Source organism: Corvus kubaryi, unplaced genomic scaffold, assembly GCF_017639235.1.
Source record: "Corvus kubaryi isolate FWS band 111438036 unplaced genomic scaffold, C.kubaryi_AGA036_p1.0 37232, whole genome shotgun sequence".
NCBI lineage: Eukaryota > Metazoa > Chordata > Aves > Passeriformes > Corvidae > Corvus > Corvus kubaryi.
In genome coordinates this window covers 1,834,973-1,854,115 of record NW_024581066.1, presented here as the reverse complement: position 1 = coordinate 1,854,115, position 19,143 = coordinate 1,834,973, and the positions used below count along the sequence as shown (strand labels likewise).

The following is a 19,143-nucleotide window of genomic DNA, read 5'->3' as shown; positions in this document are numbered from 1 at the left end:
AATAACTGCCTGTCATGATACTTGATTAAAATAACTTGATGTTTTTTGGTTTTCAGGATTTTTTTTGTCATTTTCTTTGTCTTGTCTCTTTACAACATGTTGATTAGAAGAAGCAATGTTATGCTGGCTAGAGAACACAGTAATTGTTACCTTCTTGCTCAGTTAAGCCCTAATTAGTGTGAATGAGCATGGAAAATAGATACTAAAGTACAGTTGATAAAGGTAATACTGTGCCACAAGAGAAAAGCTTTCCTCATTGTGACCAAATTCTGGCATATTTAAAGTATTAAGAGGATTAAATGGGTGAATTAAACAGTTGTGCTCTCACACACGATTTGCATTTGAAAAGAAGGGACTATGTAGTAGAGTTTAGAGGAGGAAATGGGTCCCAGCCTGCTCAAAGTCTCTGCAGGGACAACAGAAATGATAATGGACGTACTGGGTTTCCTCACAAAAGCTTTTCTTACCAAATCGTTTTTAGGAGAGCAGCAGAAATGCATAAACATCATTAGACTTAAGACAGATTTATTTTCGATGTATTTTGTTACAAAGTGAACTAACCAAGCTAAATTACTTTTTAAAATAATTTAGTGAGTGCTTGGAATATATATATATGTATATATTTCTGTAATAATTTTGAGCTTTCATTAACCTAGGACTATTGAGTGCTTTCTTAAAGATGACAACTATTTTTTTAAAAAGCAGTATGTAAATTGCATGCTGCTATTGCAATATTTCTTTTTGATTTTTGTTTTCTGATAAAATTACTTTCAGGTGCATGATACCTAAAGAGCATCTTTTCTCTCAGGGTATGGCTACTCACTGTCTGTTTATTCTCTTTTCTCTCATATTTAGTTGCTGATTAGAATCTCAAATAAATATATTTTGGTTGCACTTAGAGTTTTAGTTGGGTAAAATATTGAAGGTGTTATCATCTTGGCTGCTTTTTCATTTGCATCTACAGATTTCTAATCACTTCATAATTCAATTATTCATTTGTCTGGTGTGTTTTCAAACAAACCTCATAAGTTATTGTTATATACTCTGGACATTTTCAAGAAATAACTCTTCTTAATTGGATACATACATATTCTAGTGTTCTTTACTTTCCTGATGCAAGTTCTCGTTCTTTAGCTTAGATAGTATTTCCAGAAATATCTTGTTTGCAGCTGAATACAGACTAGAGTTGGTTTTTACCTAAACAAGTCATGTAACCTCTTGTTTAAAACTTTCAGAAATTCATAGTTGTGGACTTCCCACATCTGACTCCTTCTGGAAAACTGAGCAAGTGTAGGTCCCAAGGAACTTCTAGGCATCAATGATAGATCCATGACATAATACACTATACAGAGTTTGTCTCCTCTTCTTGTGAAAAATGGTAAAACTTCATAAGCAAAACAAAAGTCTGCAGAGTAGTTTTAACTTGGCACTTTTGGATCACTTTCATTTGAACTTCAATTAGACAGTAATTTCGTATTAATGTAAATAGGCTGTGCTACCAACCTCTATTTTTAAAAGCAGATGTCTTTGAAGATATTTTAGTACCAATCAGGCATCCAGGTGGAAAGCTACAGCTTTCTGTTCTTCACCACATGAGATTTGATGAAAGCCTTTCATTCTGCTGTCATTGAACAGGTAAGGAAGAGAATAGAAACTCTCCTTTCTCAGCATTGGAATAGCAGGCAGAGATTTGTTTCTCTAAAGAAACTATGAAAATGAGTTGAGAACAGAAGAAAGATAGTTCTGTACCTTTACTGAACTTTCAGATCTTCTTAAACATGATACTTCTGGCATGCTCTGCTTTGGCAGGATTCAGCTCCATTGGGACTGCTTTGCATTTGCCTGGTGTTAGCTTGCTTTGCTCACTCAGCAGGTTAAGAATAAAGTTGCTCTAACTTGCTTCTAGCTATGTTGGGTTTTTTTTCCTTGTGCTTGATAACAGAAGTAAGAGAATGACCTAAAGAAAAAGTAGAATTATGCTCACATGAGAAGACAATGCAAATACGACCTACAATAATCTTAACTTCCCTTTTGTATAATGTCTTTAAGATAGCATTTGATTAATTTGATTATTTGATTATTTTGATATTATCAAAAAGGAGGGGAAAGAAAATGTAGGAAGTGTCTGTCCATCAGTGTAACATATGATACTGCTCCCCTAAAAATAAGTGTTGAAAAGAAGACATGTATCACTGAGATAAAATACCTTTTACAGCACTGAAAAAAGCCTAGAAGGCAGCTAATGCAGAAAATCATAAACACAAGTTGTGAATTTAGAAGCTGATGACAATGTCATTCCTGGGCATGTACAATTACCACTCTCCACTGGCCGATGTCTGCCTCAGTGTTTAGCATGAATGAAACAGAAAGCTTGAGAATCCAGCATTGCAATAATCTGACAGACAAGCCTGTTCCTAGCTGTCTTTGTGATTGTAAGGCTTTTTAAAAGTCATTACTTTTCTGCTACTTAATTTTGATGTGAAAACTAGTCTGAAAATACTTGAGGTGAGTGCCATGTCTTCAGTGAGGGACTGCTGCAGATTTTCAGACTGGTGCAGTTATTCTCATGGCATTGCAAATCAATACGACTGTGTAGTTTTCTTGTAAAGCAAGTTTGATGGAAATACCGACTGTGTAAATCATCTTTAAATTGACCAGGGAGCATAAGATTCACATTTCTAAAACCACTTTCTTGAGGGAGTGAGGAGAAGGAAAGAGATTTCAGGTTTGATAAAGCAAGAATAAGAGAAAGTAGCTTGAGAATCAGACAGTGGTAATTTTTCCATACGTTATAATGAGCTACTTCAGGGTTCTCTGGAAAAGGAGAGCAAAAGTCAGGGACTGAAAAGCTCTTGATGTCAGCTGTGGCATTACTTCATTTAAAGTTATGCTAGTCGCTTTGCTGTTAGCAAAATAACAAGCTACTTAAGTATTGTGTAATGTTTATAAAGATGTTAGGAGTGCTGTTCTTTGCAGAAGGACTGGGTGATCTTTTCAAAAATAATTTTTAAAAACAGGTTTGTTTGCCTAGAAGGGTTAAGATGATTAAACAAGATAAAAGTGGCAAGCCTTACAATTCGCAAGCAAAATGGCTATTTTCAGAATTTTCATATTAATTAATCTGTGGCATTGAGTTCTTCACACAGTACATAGTTAGGAACTGTATTATTTCTTTTCTGTTGTTCCTTCCTCAGCTCCATTTTTCGCTACACCATTGCTTGCTCTTTTCAAACTGCTTCCTGTGAGCAATTCCTAAATAATTCATTAATTTGAATAAAATAATGTTTGTACAGGGCCGGCCAAAGCTATGACTAGTCAGCACCCTGTCATCAGTAGTGACCAAGGTCCCAGAGTGAGCAAATAGGGGAAACTGTTCTCAGAATTTCTAAAAATAGTTAACAAAGAAACCATTCCTAAATTTGAAATGAATGTTGGCTTCCTGACTTTGTCATGCATCTCCAGCATGAAATTGGGCTAGTAGCTTAATTTTCCTCATACATAGGCTTTTCCCTATCTCTAAACACAGTTGGACACCCTTAGAAAATGGTTATGGAAATATAGCTAACAGTACTGAAAGTGTATTTGATAATGCTGAAAAGATCACTCAACAGTAAACACGAACTTAACCTTCAGTCATAACATGGGACAGTTTTCACTCTAAATGGTGTGCAGTTCAGTGTAAAGCAACTTGAAGTAATCCCATTGAACATACTACAGGAGCTTGGATTTCATCTGTCACCTCTGCCACCATGATCCCTTCTGGGCTATTAATTTATTTGTCTCTGTTTTTCAAAAAATTCTTTTAATGTGCAAATTGGAGAGTACTAATTTAAGTGCCTTCACAACCAGAACTCAGTTTGTTGGTAATTTAATAAAGCAGAATTGAACTGGGGACAGACCAGGCAAAGCAGAAGTAGCCCAGCTGTTACTGTAAATGTGTGCAAAACATAAAAATGAGTGTTCTTGCTTAAATTAAATATGAGGTCTTGAAATCTAGTAATTGAAAGTTCAGCTTCTGTAATCATACTGTTTATCTCAGATGCAGCTGACACATTCTAATATAGCCTGGGGAACTTGGAAATGAAGGAATAAGCAGGAAGCCAGACCAGTGTTGCAGTCAAGATTGAGTTATGTTCTGAACTGGAAACTGGAAGAGGTAATAGATTAAAGTTCCCGAGTGTGTTGCAGAGGTCACAAATTAATTAGCAAGGGAATATGTTGATGGAATTGAATATATGGGTTTCATATCAGAGGGTTTGTAGTGCTCATGTGTTCTTTAGTCAGTGCTGAATTTGGCAGGAGGAAGATAGGGCATAACCAGCAACTCTCCTGAGTCTGTGAAATCGAGTAGGAGATTTGCAGATGATTTGCCTTTATGAAACAAGATTTAAGATTCATACTTTTGAGTTCATATGGAATATCGATGTAGTTAGCATGCAGGTCTACAAATTAATTTCTTAATTAAAAGTCTTGGAGAAAACATGCATCAACTTGGAATTTAGTTCTAGGAAAAGAAAAATTCAAACTTTAGGCTGTGGGTTGATGTAGTTATCTGGAATCCCTTCATTTTGCTTCTGCTTTCAGTTGAACTGCCACTGTTATTTGCTATGAATCTTAATGTACTAGTGTTTACAGAAACCTTGGACAACTAATAGAAAGACAGATGTTCCCTGCAGTTGTCTTCCAGAATATCTAGTGCAGCCTATTTTTTATTTGAATAAACATACAAAATATCTTTGTGTCTGTAACTAGCGTTTCTAGAGATAACCCAAACCCACAGTATGAATAAAATTAATGGTTCCATTGTTCCTGTCCCACGTAGAAAAAAAATTATTTTTCTTTCATTTTTCCCTGGATTAAATATATTTTTTGTTGAAGTTTGTTTTATATATAGACATAAAAATGTATCTGGTGTTATATCTGTCACTATGGTCCTATTATATGATTATGAGAATAAAATCTGTCCTTCAGAACAGTAACTTCTGAAGTTGTTTTCCTCAGATATTTTAATGTACAGACAATTAGGCAGCACTGAAATGTTACCTTACAGCACTTCAGATGAGGAGGAACTCTGGAACATCAGCCGTAGAGTATTACAAGTTAGATTTACTGTCACTGTTTCCAAGCAAAATCCATTTAATGGGTAGAACTTTGCTCACCCTTTTTTTTTCTTAGATATGTTTCCCCAGCAAGATCAAATTTAACATTAGAGATTCTCCTGATAAAAGTTACCACCTAGTGTTCATATATTGAAGAACTTTCAGACTTTAATTAGAAATAGTCAGTGCAATGAATGACAGATTTCTTTTCCTGAAGACTGGAGTTTGGTGTACCCTGTGTTTGAAGTGATACAGGAAATCCTACTTCTCTGTTTTTCATCTGGATTTCTGTTTGCTGGTATGAGTGTTGCAGGTATTAGCTGTTCAGCTCTGTAGGAAACATAAAACTCTGGGCTTTTCTTTGCCCCCCAAACAGAGGGTTTATTTTTATTACTTAGGCAGAACAGGAGAGGCCATTGTAAAGCAAGATGGCGGGGTTGTAGGATTAATTTTTTTTTCCATGCTTAGCCGAGTTGCTCACTGTAGTCAGTAGAAGTGGGTATTTCAAGAGAGCCATTTAGGCACTGTATATCGTAGTAGTTTTTTTGCTAGTGTGGGCACTCTGAATGTTTTCCAGAGGTGTCTGCCTCAGTCTACTCAAACTTGTACCAGAATTAAATTCTTGCAGTTAGACATTGTTGGTACCACTCCTTTGTCATTTAGAAAACTACATTATTGGTTGTTCCCACAGATTTATACAGCAGAATTTACCAAAGATGAAATTATATCAGTCTTGCTTCTGCAACTATGTCTCTTTTTCTCCTGTTTAATTTAAAATTTATCTTTCAGGTTGGATAAGGTGCTGTGCAGCAAGGTGGTGCCATTTCACATTTCTTTTTTCTTTTTCCTCTTTTTTTTCCCCCCCTCCCTCCTCACTGAAGAAAGTAGAAGTAGTTTCTGGTTTAGAAAGAATTCTGTAATGGTCCCCAGTCATATGGAAAATGAGCATTTCTATTGTCTTTGTGTTACACGTCAGAAAGAGGATCAAGGGCAAGGTTTTTTTGATTGAGATGGAAACGATGCATTTGGTTACCAAGTTGCTTCTATTAAATAGATAATCAAATTTGCCATTGCGGTACTTAGCCTAAAATTGATATACATAAAAAGAGACTCTTCAAAGTGTCTTTACAGAAATAAGGAAGCTTTTTCTCTACTGGAGATGATTAGAATAAGAAATCGACGTGCAGGGAAGGAAGGTTTTGGAAAATGCAGCCTAAGAGAACACCACCCTCTGGTGGTAGACATTACATAGTTTAGTCTGCTCTGCCACACGGTGAACTGGAACCTTCATGGCAGGGAATGTCTCTGCTACTGAAGAGCTTGGAGAACTTTTTAAAAAGATAATTGAATTGCACATATGGTTTCCTGCCACTGTAGCTCTTTGGATATGATGGGGGAGGTTTGGGCTGCTTGACCCCCTTCCTTCTGAGTTTGTCAGGTAATTCATTCTTTCTCCTCCCCTCTTGCTGCATTTTGCCATTTTTGCTGGGCTGTAGCAATAGGCTCTCTGGATATTGGTGCTTTAAGCAGGTAATCAGAACAGCATGCACGAAACAGCTCATAGCTTCAAGGAATCATTTGGCTTGTTCTGCAAATTTAATTAATCTCTTAGTTTATTCATATTTAGCTGTTTGGTTTGAATTTTATGTGCCAGTCCTCAGTTAGCTTCCGAAGTAATGTCTGTAATTACTTGTACGTGAAACACAATTAGCCACCCTAACTGGAGGAGAAGGGTGGCTGTTAACTGTTTATCTTGTAGGGTATTCATGCCAAGAAACAGATTATTTCAAAGATTTTTTTTATTTTTGATAAGCTGTTCAGGTATGGGTTCAATCTGTCAATCAGTGGCATGTGAGCTCCCAAAGAAGCTGTAGAACTGTTATTTCTAGTTCTGTTTAGGCATAACAAGAATGCTTTAAAATGCTTCTTGAAGGCATATTTGAGTTCCTTGCTTTTCATGCCCATTACACTTCAGAAAGTGTAGCATACTAGAATGTGTGAGAATAACATTTTTCATCCTTGTTTTCCTTTCTGTTTGGTAGTAAGCATTTTATGATGATTTTTGCTGTGTTCTTTCACAGCATAGTGGAAACTGCTCTTACCCCCCATCTAGGCTGAACACCCAAAACAGTTTTAGCTTTGTTTTGTATGTCACTAATAGAGGAATTTGTGAAACCTTGTTAATCTTCTCCAAGGCTCCAGATGAAAAGCAAAAAATCTGGGATGTTTCCATGAGTAGGAGTCCTAATTCCATGACTGCTAAACTCATAGAAACAAACTTTAAATGTGGAGAACTAGCTACAGAAGCTTGTTTTTATGTGCAGGATCCCAACATCACCAGCATTTAATTAATGTATTGTTCAAGGTCAGCACATCACTGCTCTGATCTGCAGGTTTATGCTTTGCTAGTGAAGACTCCCCTTTAAGGAATTCCACACCTATTGTGCCAAATAACAGCCATTTGCAAGCCAGAGCTCTGGAAACACCACTGGTGAAAGGCTACTTTTCCATATCTGCATTAACTTGCAGGTGATAGAACAGGAAGTCAGAGCACATCAAATGACAAATCATGGATATGAGAAGCCAAAGGATTATTTTCTTCTTACACCTCTTTTTTTATTGCACTTTGTCTTAATATGGAGATAAAGACATAGACAAGAGTGGGTGTTTCAGGCAATTTCAGCAATGATCCTCTAGCCTGACAGGCAGAAGGATCACTTCATCATCATAAGAGATGCTTTAAGTTCTCATGTCTTTGTTATATAAAAATAAGGTGAATTGAGGAGAAGTGTATTTGTCTGTGTTTTCCACTGGGGGACAGGAATGCAACATTCTGAGGAGAGCAGTTTTTCCCTTTCCTTTTCTACACTTCTCTGTTTTCTTTGCATTAAAAGAAGCATCAATATCAAAATAATCAGCATTTGTAAGGAAAAAAAAACCACTTAAAAAATCCATGAACTTCAGATACTAACTTAATAGATGAGGTTTTTTTGCAGCCATTTTGTACCAATTTCAAATGTTGAGATGTGCTTCAGCTTTTTTCTTTGGGACTGATTGGCTAATAATGAAAATGTATGTTGTCTTTGACTTGAATCAACACTTCTAATGCCTTCTTCTAAAAGACAGTTTTAATAAGAAATAAAGAACCTTTTATTAACGCAAAACTTCATCATGTTTTGTTGCTCACAGAGAGGCCTAAGCAATGTTTATTTTATGTAGGCATTTGAGGTCTGTGCATATTCATATTTTTGTTCCTAAAGGACTGGAAAAGAAATAGTTATATTTAAACTTCACTGAAAAAAAGCATGGTATGCTTAAGTTTGGGCTTGGTTTCTGAGCCACGGTGTTCCATAGTCAAAATTTAATGTAACGCAGTGGTTTGTGGCAGCGGCAGCTGGGAGAGTTCGCAGTGTTTGAGCTTTTGGGTTCATAAACCTAAATCAACTTTTCTTTTCTTTGTCCTTGAACTCCTGCTTTTTTGTTGGTTGGTTGGTTGGCTTTTTTTGTTGTTGTTGGCAGGTTGAACACTACTCTCCAGCATTTCTATATGATTATAGAATGGGATGGAGGGAATGGTAAGTGGGAGACTACAGCTGCTGCCTTAAGCTTCTGGACTCCTTGCATAGTTAGTAAGCTCTGGAACTTGAGGCTAAGGTAGAAAGGTGTCAGATGATATTTCAATGAGCTTTTTCACTTGTACGATTTAAAACATGACTTCAGTTTTCTTCATATTACTGTAGATTATTGAAGTCACAGATTACTCGTATAAACTAACCATTGCAAAGCTGTTGCCCCAGCAGCTGGGGACTGTCAGACTTGGAGTTTCCTCTCCATGCTTTCCTATGTGAAAGGCAGATGTGCATTACAAGAGGCATCAGGTTGCAGTAAGGTTGAGAAGAGTGGGAAGATTACCCCATATACTTCACCATTCATTGCTTTGGTGGTAAAACCTAAATGGTGAGAAAATACTTAATCTTCCTTATGGACACGCATTTCAATGGGTTTGGTTGGCTCTGGGGAAGTGAGACCAAGAATGAGAGTGCCTGCTCTCCCTTCTCTTCCAGAACAGCCTCTGGGCTGTTCAAAGGAAAATAATCTGATAAATGAGTAATTCTGGCAGATGTTTTGAGAGTTTCAGTACTGGAAGTTATTACGGTGCCTTAACTGAAAATAAGGGACTGGGAACTGATGAGTGGCTTACTATTAAAATAGCAAGGTTTAATATGCTGCAGAGGCCTTTTGTCCCTTGTGAAAATCTTGACAATTTATGGCATAGTCAAACATTTGGGGATGCTTGAACCATAAATGTGACTATTATTGACAGAAAATGAGGCAAATGTACACTTTAATTGGAACCACATAAATTAGACTGGAGGAATTAATTAAAAAATAACAGACATGTGTCTTGAAATTGGAAGGTCCTTTCTAGATATTGGAAAGGGCATGGTAAGGTGACTTGAAAGATAGCTCCAGTATAAGAAAAGCTAATTGAAACATTTCTTTTATTAAAATAATAGTTCTTATGTGTCCAGGATAAATATGATTTGTAATTAAATTCTGTCAGTTAACAATCCCATTTTCAAGATCTCTCATTTATTATAAACTCCCCTTGAGAAGTTCACTTCATTAGTTTGTTTCATAGGTCTTACTACTGTTGCAAAGTGCTTGGTTTATGGGTTCATGGGTCAGTTTCCTTCATGAGAACCAATGTTTCTCCCCCTTTAGAAGCATAAATTTTGATGTCTCAACACGCTGAATTCAGTTCAAATTTGTACATTTACTGATCTATTAAGTTTCATAAAGGGATACTAAAATAATTCTAGTGATAAACATACAGACATTTACTGGAATATAAAGGTGCAATTTTTATGGGTTCTGTGCTACTCTTAGTTTTACACTTACATTTCTGAGCATTTTCTAGAATTGTCTCGTCTGTTATAAAATGCCCATGTCACATTTTCCAAGTTGTCTTTGAGAGCAAATTGTGTAGATCAAGCTGCTTAGATGTTTTCCCCAGGTACTTTTTAAAAATTTTCCTATATTTAGTTCTATCTCCACTGTATTACTCTCAGATAATGGTAAATGTTTGTTCTTAAATACCAGATGGATCTTCAAATGGCTGCAGCATTTTACTTTTCCTTAAGTGTTGTAGTTCCTTGTCTTGTTTCTTGGAGTTGGTAAAGTTGTTGTGATTGCCGTCTTTAGCAGAGGAGCATGTAATTTTCATCTTAATTATGAGTCCTCGGCCATTCGCCCACTCAGTGGGTGTCTTACTACTAGTCCATTCTGGTGTATGTCTTTCCTAATGAATACCCACTCAACATATCATTGAAAAAATAAAATACTTCTTGCTGGTTTGATGGTAGTGGTTGCTTTGTCTTCCTCAGTTACTTAAATTTCATGCTTTAAACTTGCGTTGGTCTATTACCAATATCCTTTGATACAGGTTCAAGAATCCATAAATTTTCAATTAGTTGGGTATTAAATTGTCTTCATATCCTCGTTTTACCAGATGCAGGTGCTGTATAAGCTAGCCCCTCACTGGTTTTAGGTTTTGCAATGAAACAGTACCTTTATGTAGAGCTTTCTCACTGTATGTGCTCAGTAATAAATTAAAGTATGAATGCTAACTGTGGATCTGAGGGATTCTCTAACAGTAAATTTAAAGTAGATTGTTAAAATAGGAGTTTACTCTTCATGATTTTAGCACTTCGGATCCTGTAATGACAGTCAATAATATTTGTTCTTTTTTATGTTGGTGAGTTTTATGGAACAATGAAATTTTAGTTGAAATAATGTAAGCCTGCTGCTTTACGTAACAGTGGGAAATGTGACACAAGGGTACAGAAGTTTTCAGTGACCTTGTTCCTGGTCTGTACCGAAATAGCTACAGTAAGCAAATTGTTATTATCAGGCAGAGCAAGGAGTATTTGTTCTTTGGGGAAGCCACTCTCAGGGGATACTTTCTCAATGATAATGAAATTCCTACTTCATCAATTTAGGATTCACAACTGCTTTGGAAATGGTGGGAGCATATGCTGTAAAAATGGCAATTTTCTTCATGTCTGTCATGCAATGTGTTATAAGCCTGGTTAATACAGTTGCTGTAGACTCTTCTGTACAAAACTGCATTTTCCTTCCTTAAAAACATGTCTGCATATATATTAATGACCTGGATCTTAAGTTGAAGGTCATCTGTAACAATGTTACACTTGTTGTCTTGCTAGTCTTTCTTTATTAGCTATTCATGACTTTTCTTGCTAAATAATAGGCAAAATCTGGTAGTCAAATCTAGAGCTTCCTTTGTAGCTTTGGGGAAGAATCATTTTATTGAGCCAAGGGAAATAAGGTTTATTATGGAATGTCATCTTTAAGCAAGGAGTGTCTTTTTGGAGAGAAAACCAGCTCAAAACACATTATCAGACTTCCTGGGGAGAGCCCCCCGACCTCCCACCCCTCAAAAACCCAACCAACCAAAACAAAAAACCCCACAACAAAAACCCACCAAATTAAATCCCCCAAATATGAATAAGGTGTTGCAATTTTTAAAAGTATAGCAATCATAAAGGATAACTTAGCATAAAAAACTCTTTTCAGTTTTTCTTCATGAAGAAGAGAAGCCAAGAAAAAGAGAAAATGTTGTATTTATGAACAAAACCCCTAAGAGCTGAATAGCTCTCCTGTATCATATGCGCTCATAATTCTAAGTTCAGTTTTACAGAAAATCAAGTTTCTGGTTTCTTTACTGTCTGTTAATTCTTTTGGTGCTTTGTACTGTGAAAGCGATGAGATCTGCTGATAGCTCATATAAGAATACACTGCAATTGTTATTTTATACTCTCCAGTCTAACACATCTTATTTACATATTTATAAATATAATTTACTATAATTAATACTTACCTGTGATTCCTTTTTATGACTTTGTTTGTCATCTCTTAATGCAAATGCTTGTGCACATTCTATGGTGCATTCCTCTAATAGCTGGATATCTGTGTTTATTCTCCAAGTGGGCTAATGCATCTTTCTGTCTGCGTGTTATTTAAAAAGAAAAAAGCTAAAAGTTCTCTTTCCAAGTGGAGTTTTATTGCCAGACCGTTATTGGAGCTCTAGATTCAAGTATGTACTGAAAGGGAAGGTTTTATCCATTTTACCTTAATTTATTATGCAAAAAGTAGTTATGTATGAATGACACTGGAAATGCCGTCAGTAAGCTATGAATCAGAGAAGTCAGTGAAGAGTTCTCAGTAAGTAAATAAAATCTTTTGGACTTTCAGTTCTATTCCCTGGTCATATGTGAACAGTTTCTCTGTTCTCAGTTCTGTGAACAGACACATGAAGAAAAGAAAAAAAAGATTCCACAGTAGCAGTTTCAATGTCATAATTATACTAGTTTGAAAACAAACCAGTGGGAGGCACCAAGTCAGAATAACAATTTAATAGGGAAATTAAAAAATAGGAAAAAAAAAGAAAACACTGCTTCAAACTGACAGAGTCAGGATACAACCTGACACCCTGTTAGTCAGGGTGGTGGTAGCAGTCTGGTAGAATGGTGGCTGCAGTCCTCCTGAAGTGGTGGATATGGTTCTGTTGAAGCAGTGATCTTGCAGAAAGGGTCTGCTCTTCCTCAGAAGGTCCAGTGGGAGCTGTGTAGCTCCTGTCCTCTGGGAATCCAGTGGAAAGGGTGTCTGTGGTGTTCGGAATCTCAGATTATATCCAGGATGGAATGCTTGGTTCCTCCCTCTGGGTGGAGCATCTCACAATGGGGTAATGAGTCATGAGGCCAAGTGTTGATGAGGCTCATTAACAGAAGATAGTTCGGAGGGAGTTATCTCTGAGTCATGCGGCAGGACAGTGATGGGTCATTAACAGAAAGATAGTCTGGGGGGAGGAGGCAAGGAAACACTGCCCCACCTGATTTCAACAGCTCATGAGGATGGTGATAGAATACACTGCAACCCAGGACAATAACATTTGTGTTACTTCCCATAGAGTACTCTCAGAAAGCAGTTTCTTTTAATTGTGGAACTGTTTCTTGATTACACTACAGTAAGTCTGTTACGTACATTGGGATGCTGATGGACTGGAGACATTTGATGTTACACTAACACATTAATTTATGCTCTGTAAAAGAACAAGTTGCTCTGGGAATAAGAACCATGCAGAATGTGCATTTAATGTGGTGTAAGAAGCTAACACTCTCCAAATAACCTTCTTGCTAGTTCACGTTGCTGTTTTATGCAAACTGTAGGATTGAAGAGTAAGGAAATGCCATATTTACTATCAGTCAAAATAACTACTTTAAAAACTCTTAATTTTCTCCTCTTAGCATGCTGTTTACTCTGACATCTCTTCCATAATGTATTTGAATGAACTTAATTCTTTTTAATGGAAACATCTGTTATAGGTCAGAGACCAGCGATTGTTTGTAACTTGGACCCTTAAAATAACCCAAAAGGAGATTTTTGGAGATGGTGTGATTTCTTACACCACAGCAGGAGTGCAAACAAGGAAACAGTCTGGCTTAGTGTTCAGTCATTTCGTGTAATACTTGGACATGCCTGTCTTTTTCAAAAGAAATGCTTTGTGATATGCTGATATCGTTCATACTTGCCTTTACCTTAAGTTTCAACTGATAGTAATCACAGAAGTTACCAGAAACTGTGAAGGGTCATTCCCTGCTTGGTCACAGAATCCTTTGTTAAGCAAAAGTTGAGGACTCAAGATTTTCTTAGGTATTTCGTTCGATGTTGATGGCTGAAGAAGGCTAAGTACTGGAACTGGGACTGTCTGATTTCTGTGTCACAGAATCAGGTGCTCTAGGTGGTGGAAGGGGTTGGATGTTCTAAATATTTTTTCTTGAGGCAGTGGGTGAAAAGACCATGCTGGGAAGACAGGCTCTTTCAGGCTGCTTACCATAACCTGCTAACAGTAACTGGACAACTGAACTTGCAAGTTTTAGGGCTGTGCAGAAGGTGTGATTTTGTGTGGCAGCTCTGGTTTTATGGGTTGGAATCAGAAGCTGTAAAGGCAATGGCTTTCATTATTAATGTTATTTTATTAATAAAAATGGGCAAAAGATTATCCTGCAAAAGAACTTCTTACCTGAAGTCTGGGAACAAATGCAGCTTCTTGCCTTCATTTTAGTCTAAGCTATTAGAATTCACTGTATATATAGAATATGAAATGTTTGTATCATGTCTGTATATTCACATAGTGGCTGTTTTGTTTACAAAGAAATACCAAGCAACAAAACAAAAACAACGCTCTTAGTATTAATACCCAGTGCATGAGAGCTCTGGCTGAGATACTCTGTTCTTGCACAACTATTTGAGATACTGGGTGTGTAACCCTTGAACTCAAAAAAATCCTTTTGAAGCAAAAGGATTTTGGAGCTTAACTGACAGTTACTTACTCCTAGCAGCTTCTCTCCCATGCAGTAATAGTTTCTTGATAGATCTTTCCTTCTACTATTCCCCCATGCCGGAAATAGCAAATTTTCATATCTTACTTTGATGCTGACTCTGCCATGCAGTTAACAATGGGGTGCTTTGCCGTTTAATAAGAAAAACCCCACCACAGCCACCCCAAAAAATCCCAAACCAACCAACCAAAAAGTCCCAAAACCCAAAACCACCAAACCCAAAGGCAGTGGAGAAAGGGAGACAATGTCGAGAAGAAAAAGAAAACATCTTTTTTGACAGATGGAAAAGGTTTGTGTTAAAAATTGCAAAGATGCATTTCATTAGCTAGGAAAGGGCAATGCAGGTTTGATGGATTTTTGGTCACCCTTGTGTGTTTTGGCACAGGTTTTGCTAGCATAGTGGAAGTCTCAGTAAAAATGAAAAAATAAAGTGTTTCTCATGCCTTTCCAATTAAATAGGAACTTCTGCAAATGGTGATTAATGTCTTGCCAACTCTTGTGCTGGTTTTTCCTTGTGCTGAGATTTTTAGGTGAGGTCATTGTTCTGTCAACAGAATTGCATTCTGATTTTAATTGGGATAAAGCTTACCTTTCAAAACTTGCCAGGGTCCTGCCTGTATCATGTGTGTATTTTTGTTTTATTTGTTAAGCAGTTAAGGCTTAACTGGATTTATTCAGGCACAGCTCTCCTGGAGATGTTGCCAACCCTTATGGCGTTTGCAGGGAGAGCAAGGTGATCCGCAATTATTTGTGTTAATGAGAGTCCCGGTTGACAGAAGCCAAATGCCCCCCCAATACATGGAAGAAATACAAGGCAGCTTCAGTTACAGTTCTTGTATTTTGGGCGCTTGGGATCATTGGTCTTAAGGCTTTTCTCAAGTACTCTTGTCTGTAATGAAGAAAGGGTTAAAACAGGGGCAGGAGGTATTCTTGGGTTCCACTCAACTGAGCAGGCTAGAACTTTTCGAAAGTTAATTGATTTGCAGTCTGAGTAAAAGTTAGTTCTGAACAGAAGGTCATGGGTTCGTGGAGGCAAAGAGCATTTCACTGCCACAGTGGATTTTGCTGCTGTGGCAGCTCGGAACTGTTACAATTGCTGCAGCTGCCTGATTGTGGCTGGTGCAGAAAAGTGCTTGAAGCCTTCTTGATTGCAGAAACACACAAATAAAATCCAGAAGCCAAATTTGGGTTAAACTTTGTTGACAAGTAGTGAGGCCTGAGTAGAACATTTTGAATCCTGTAACTCATCCCTGACAAAAAGCATCCCACTGTTTTTTCAGAGCTGTATTATGGAGGTGGATGATTTCCTGTCTTTTCCTCTTCCTCCTCCTCCCCGGCTTTGAGCTTGCTCCTCTCTTATCTGGACTTCTGGCTGACTCTTCCACAGCAGAAGTTAAGGCTTAATTTTTCTGGCAAATCACTTAAATCCTAAATCAGCATTTAGGGACTGTTTGACTGTAGTGCTTCCCAATCCCAGTGAGTCATGTTGGCAACCTGTGTTTCTAACACATCGTCATCTGCAAATATTTATAGACTGCTCTGTTTTCTTCTCTGTCATGACATAATAATGAGCAAGCAAATATTGATTTATCTGTGTATTTGTGTATTGAATAAATTCTACCCTTGTATGTAATTTTTTAAAAATGTACTTAAATACCAAGTGGTGGTGCACTTCAGCTGCTGCTTTACAACCAAGAGGTGAGAGAGAACTAGACACTAAGCAAACCAAAATTTACTTGGTTGGGAGGTGTGCTTCTCAGAGGCAGAGTGTGCCAGACTGAAATCCAGTAGTGTAGCTGGTAGACTAATGCTATAATCAATCAGATATCAGCACTGCAGATTTGGGAAGAATCTTTCAGTGGGGGATTTGCACTTGCAAATATTTCCCCTCAAACCTGAATCTGGTTTGGAGGCAAGGTAAGCCTGAAGGTGGCATGTGTCCAACACATGGGATTTGTACTGTGGGGGCAGTTTGGAGACAAGTGTGACTTGGCACTTGCTCATAAAAAAACCCTAACAACCAACCAACCAAAAAAAACCCCAAATACCAAATCAAACAAGCAAACAAAACCCCAACAGCCAAAAAGCTTTGAAGCCAAATTGTTTTGGCTTCAGTTGTACACAGTTTTAATGTATTTTAGTGATTTACTTACCATACCTAATTCTCTGCTCTTAGATCAGCGGGCAACTTTTAGTACCAATTCTGGAGTCAATGAAGGAGGGAGGAAACACCCCAACCTTTCCCCCACCTCCTCCCACACGTTCCCCCCCAGATCCCCATCAAACCAGTGATGGAAAGGCAATCCCTCACCAGCTCCCCATGCTAACCTGGAACTGTAGCTGTCTACACTGGCTTTGCCAAAATTGTTACTGGTGGGATTTTGTATAACAGCAGTGAGAAGTGTAACATTTCTGTAGGACTGTACTACATGCCTTGGTTCTTCCCTCACTGGATATTTGTTCCCTTTATGTTTCTGTACATGCTTTGTGTAAACCCTTTTAAAAATGGTGCTGTGTGCTGTGGTAAGCTTTGAATGCTCTTGGATGGCTGGGGAAACAAGACCATTGTGTAATTCTGAAAATAGTTTTCTCCAACAAATAACTTTCAAGGTATTTAAAATCTGAAGTAAAAATTTGAAGGCTATTGTTTGTGTTCATCAAAGTCAGGATATCTCTGGCAGTGTTTTGGGCTTAGTTTTGTTACATGTGGGTTTTTGCATAAAAGTTGATGGTTAGACTGAGCAAGTGTGATGACATATAAAATCTTGGTTTTGATAGATTTCCAGAAGAAACAGCCAGATGATGACTCTACTCCCAGCACAAGCAACAGCCAGTCAGATTTGTTCTCTGGGGAAACGAACAGTGACAACAGCAATACCTCTCTAACCACGCAGGCCGCTAACTCCAACCAGCAACTTTTGACAGAACTGAATGTAACTTCACCGAGCAAAGAGGAATGTAAGTGCACACGTCCTAAGTGAAAGCAAAGGAGGCATAAACATTTTCCTTTGTTCTCAGGTTTATGTTTCACTGACTCCCTCTGGAAGTAAATGGCCTGGCTTTTGGGATGAAGGGAAAGGTTAGAAGCTATTCACAAAATAGACATTGATGGCTTTAACTGAAGAACACATAGGAGTTTTTAACTAACTTTATAGCCATTTGATCTGTGGGAAAGAATTTAATTGTGAGAAGGTCCTTCTCACATTTGTGGTAAACTGATATGTATATTCTAGCATCAACACCAGTATCTTGTGAAATTTGACTTTTAAACATGTTGGTTCTTTGTTGCTGCAGTTGCACGTAACACTGACTGTAATGCATATTTGTCTGGACTGCTACTTGCATGTAACTTATTTTATGTGGTAATTTATCTATTCTTTCATGACCTATCTTTTGTCTTTATTGAACTGTCAGGCAAAAATTCTCCCCAAAGGTAAGTTAGAATGCTTAGCAAACACAGTGACATAAAATTTACTTTTAAATTACTCTAAATGTCTGTATAAAGTTCATCTTGCATCTAATCTGTTGAGTTTTAAAATCTTCATTCTACAACCTAAGCTCCAATGTGTAATTTGTAGCTTCATTTTTCTCCAGTTGTAGTTTTATTTTAGAAGGTGCTCCATGGAGAGAAACCCCCTTGAGCTGAGATTACTTTAGGTTGTGGCCAGTAAATAGATCTACACGTTGCAAGAAAATACTTGGTTTTCAGTAGGAAATTTGCAAGAGCTACTCTGGTTCTTAAACATTTAGGCAACTGCTGGAAATAACAATGTTGACAAATCACTAGGAATAAAAAGTCTTGCTTTCAGTCGTGTTAACTATTTGCATATGATGGTTTTGCTGAGTTGTCCAAGTATTTATTCTGTTTACAGGTAAGAAGAGTTTTTAATTGTGCAGGTTGGCTGTGGACAAAGCATAAAATGTCATTTTGGGATTGTGGTGGTTTATTAGACTATAGACTAAAGTAAAACTTTTAAACTGTGACGTTGTTATCTAACTGCATTTGAGAACATTGTCAGAAATACAAGTGTTCAGATGTGAATGTTCTGTAACTAGTTCTTGTCATAAGACTAAACTTGCCATGTAACTCGTGTCTCTCCTTCGTGTACACGGTCGCTGCTGACCACCCTTCCATCTCTTCCTTCTGTTCAGTGCTTCTTCAGGGGAAACCTGTAGCCTGCTGTAAAAACAAGGCCTTAAAACAAGCTTCCTGGAGAATTCAGGAAAACACATTATGCTTCAGCAACACATTTGGACCTTCATGGTGCAGGGGACTTCAGCAACCCTGCTTGCTTATGAGCCAGTGTCACGGGGTGCTTCTGTAGTGCTTATTGGGTCAGCTTTTCTGAAATTTTTTTCAGGTAGAAATGAAATTGTGTTACAACGAAGTGTTTCTGTTGTGACTGAGAAAGATTTGGTAAGTGGGAAGGTGATTACAGGGATGGGGAAAAACTTAAATAGTGTCCTTCATCCTGAATTGCTGCGAGCCTGTGTGCATACACTGAACATGATGGGTATTAGGCAGCACATCCTGCAGAGCATTTGAAAATATTGCCTATTAAAAAAACTCTCCTTATGACTTCCTGCTGGTGTGTTTTAAAGTGAAATACAGTGGAGAGATG

At 37.6% G+C, this 19,143-nt stretch overlaps 1 protein-coding gene across 3 annotated transcripts in view; it reads left to right on the top strand.

Annotated features, from left to right (window-relative positions):
• The window catches only part of ZFAND3 (zinc finger AN1-type containing 3), a 136,167-nt gene that overhangs the window by 71,236 nt on the left and 45,788 nt on the right, over nt 1-19,143 (top strand). For all 3 annotated transcript variants that reach the window (XM_042022939.1, XM_042022940.1, XM_042022942.1), the window contains exon 4: nt 17,300-17,479. In XM_042022939.1, the coding sequence (XP_041878873.1) occupies nt 17,300-17,479 (180 nt within the window). The remainder of the gene's footprint in view (nt 1-17,299; nt 17,480-19,143) is intronic.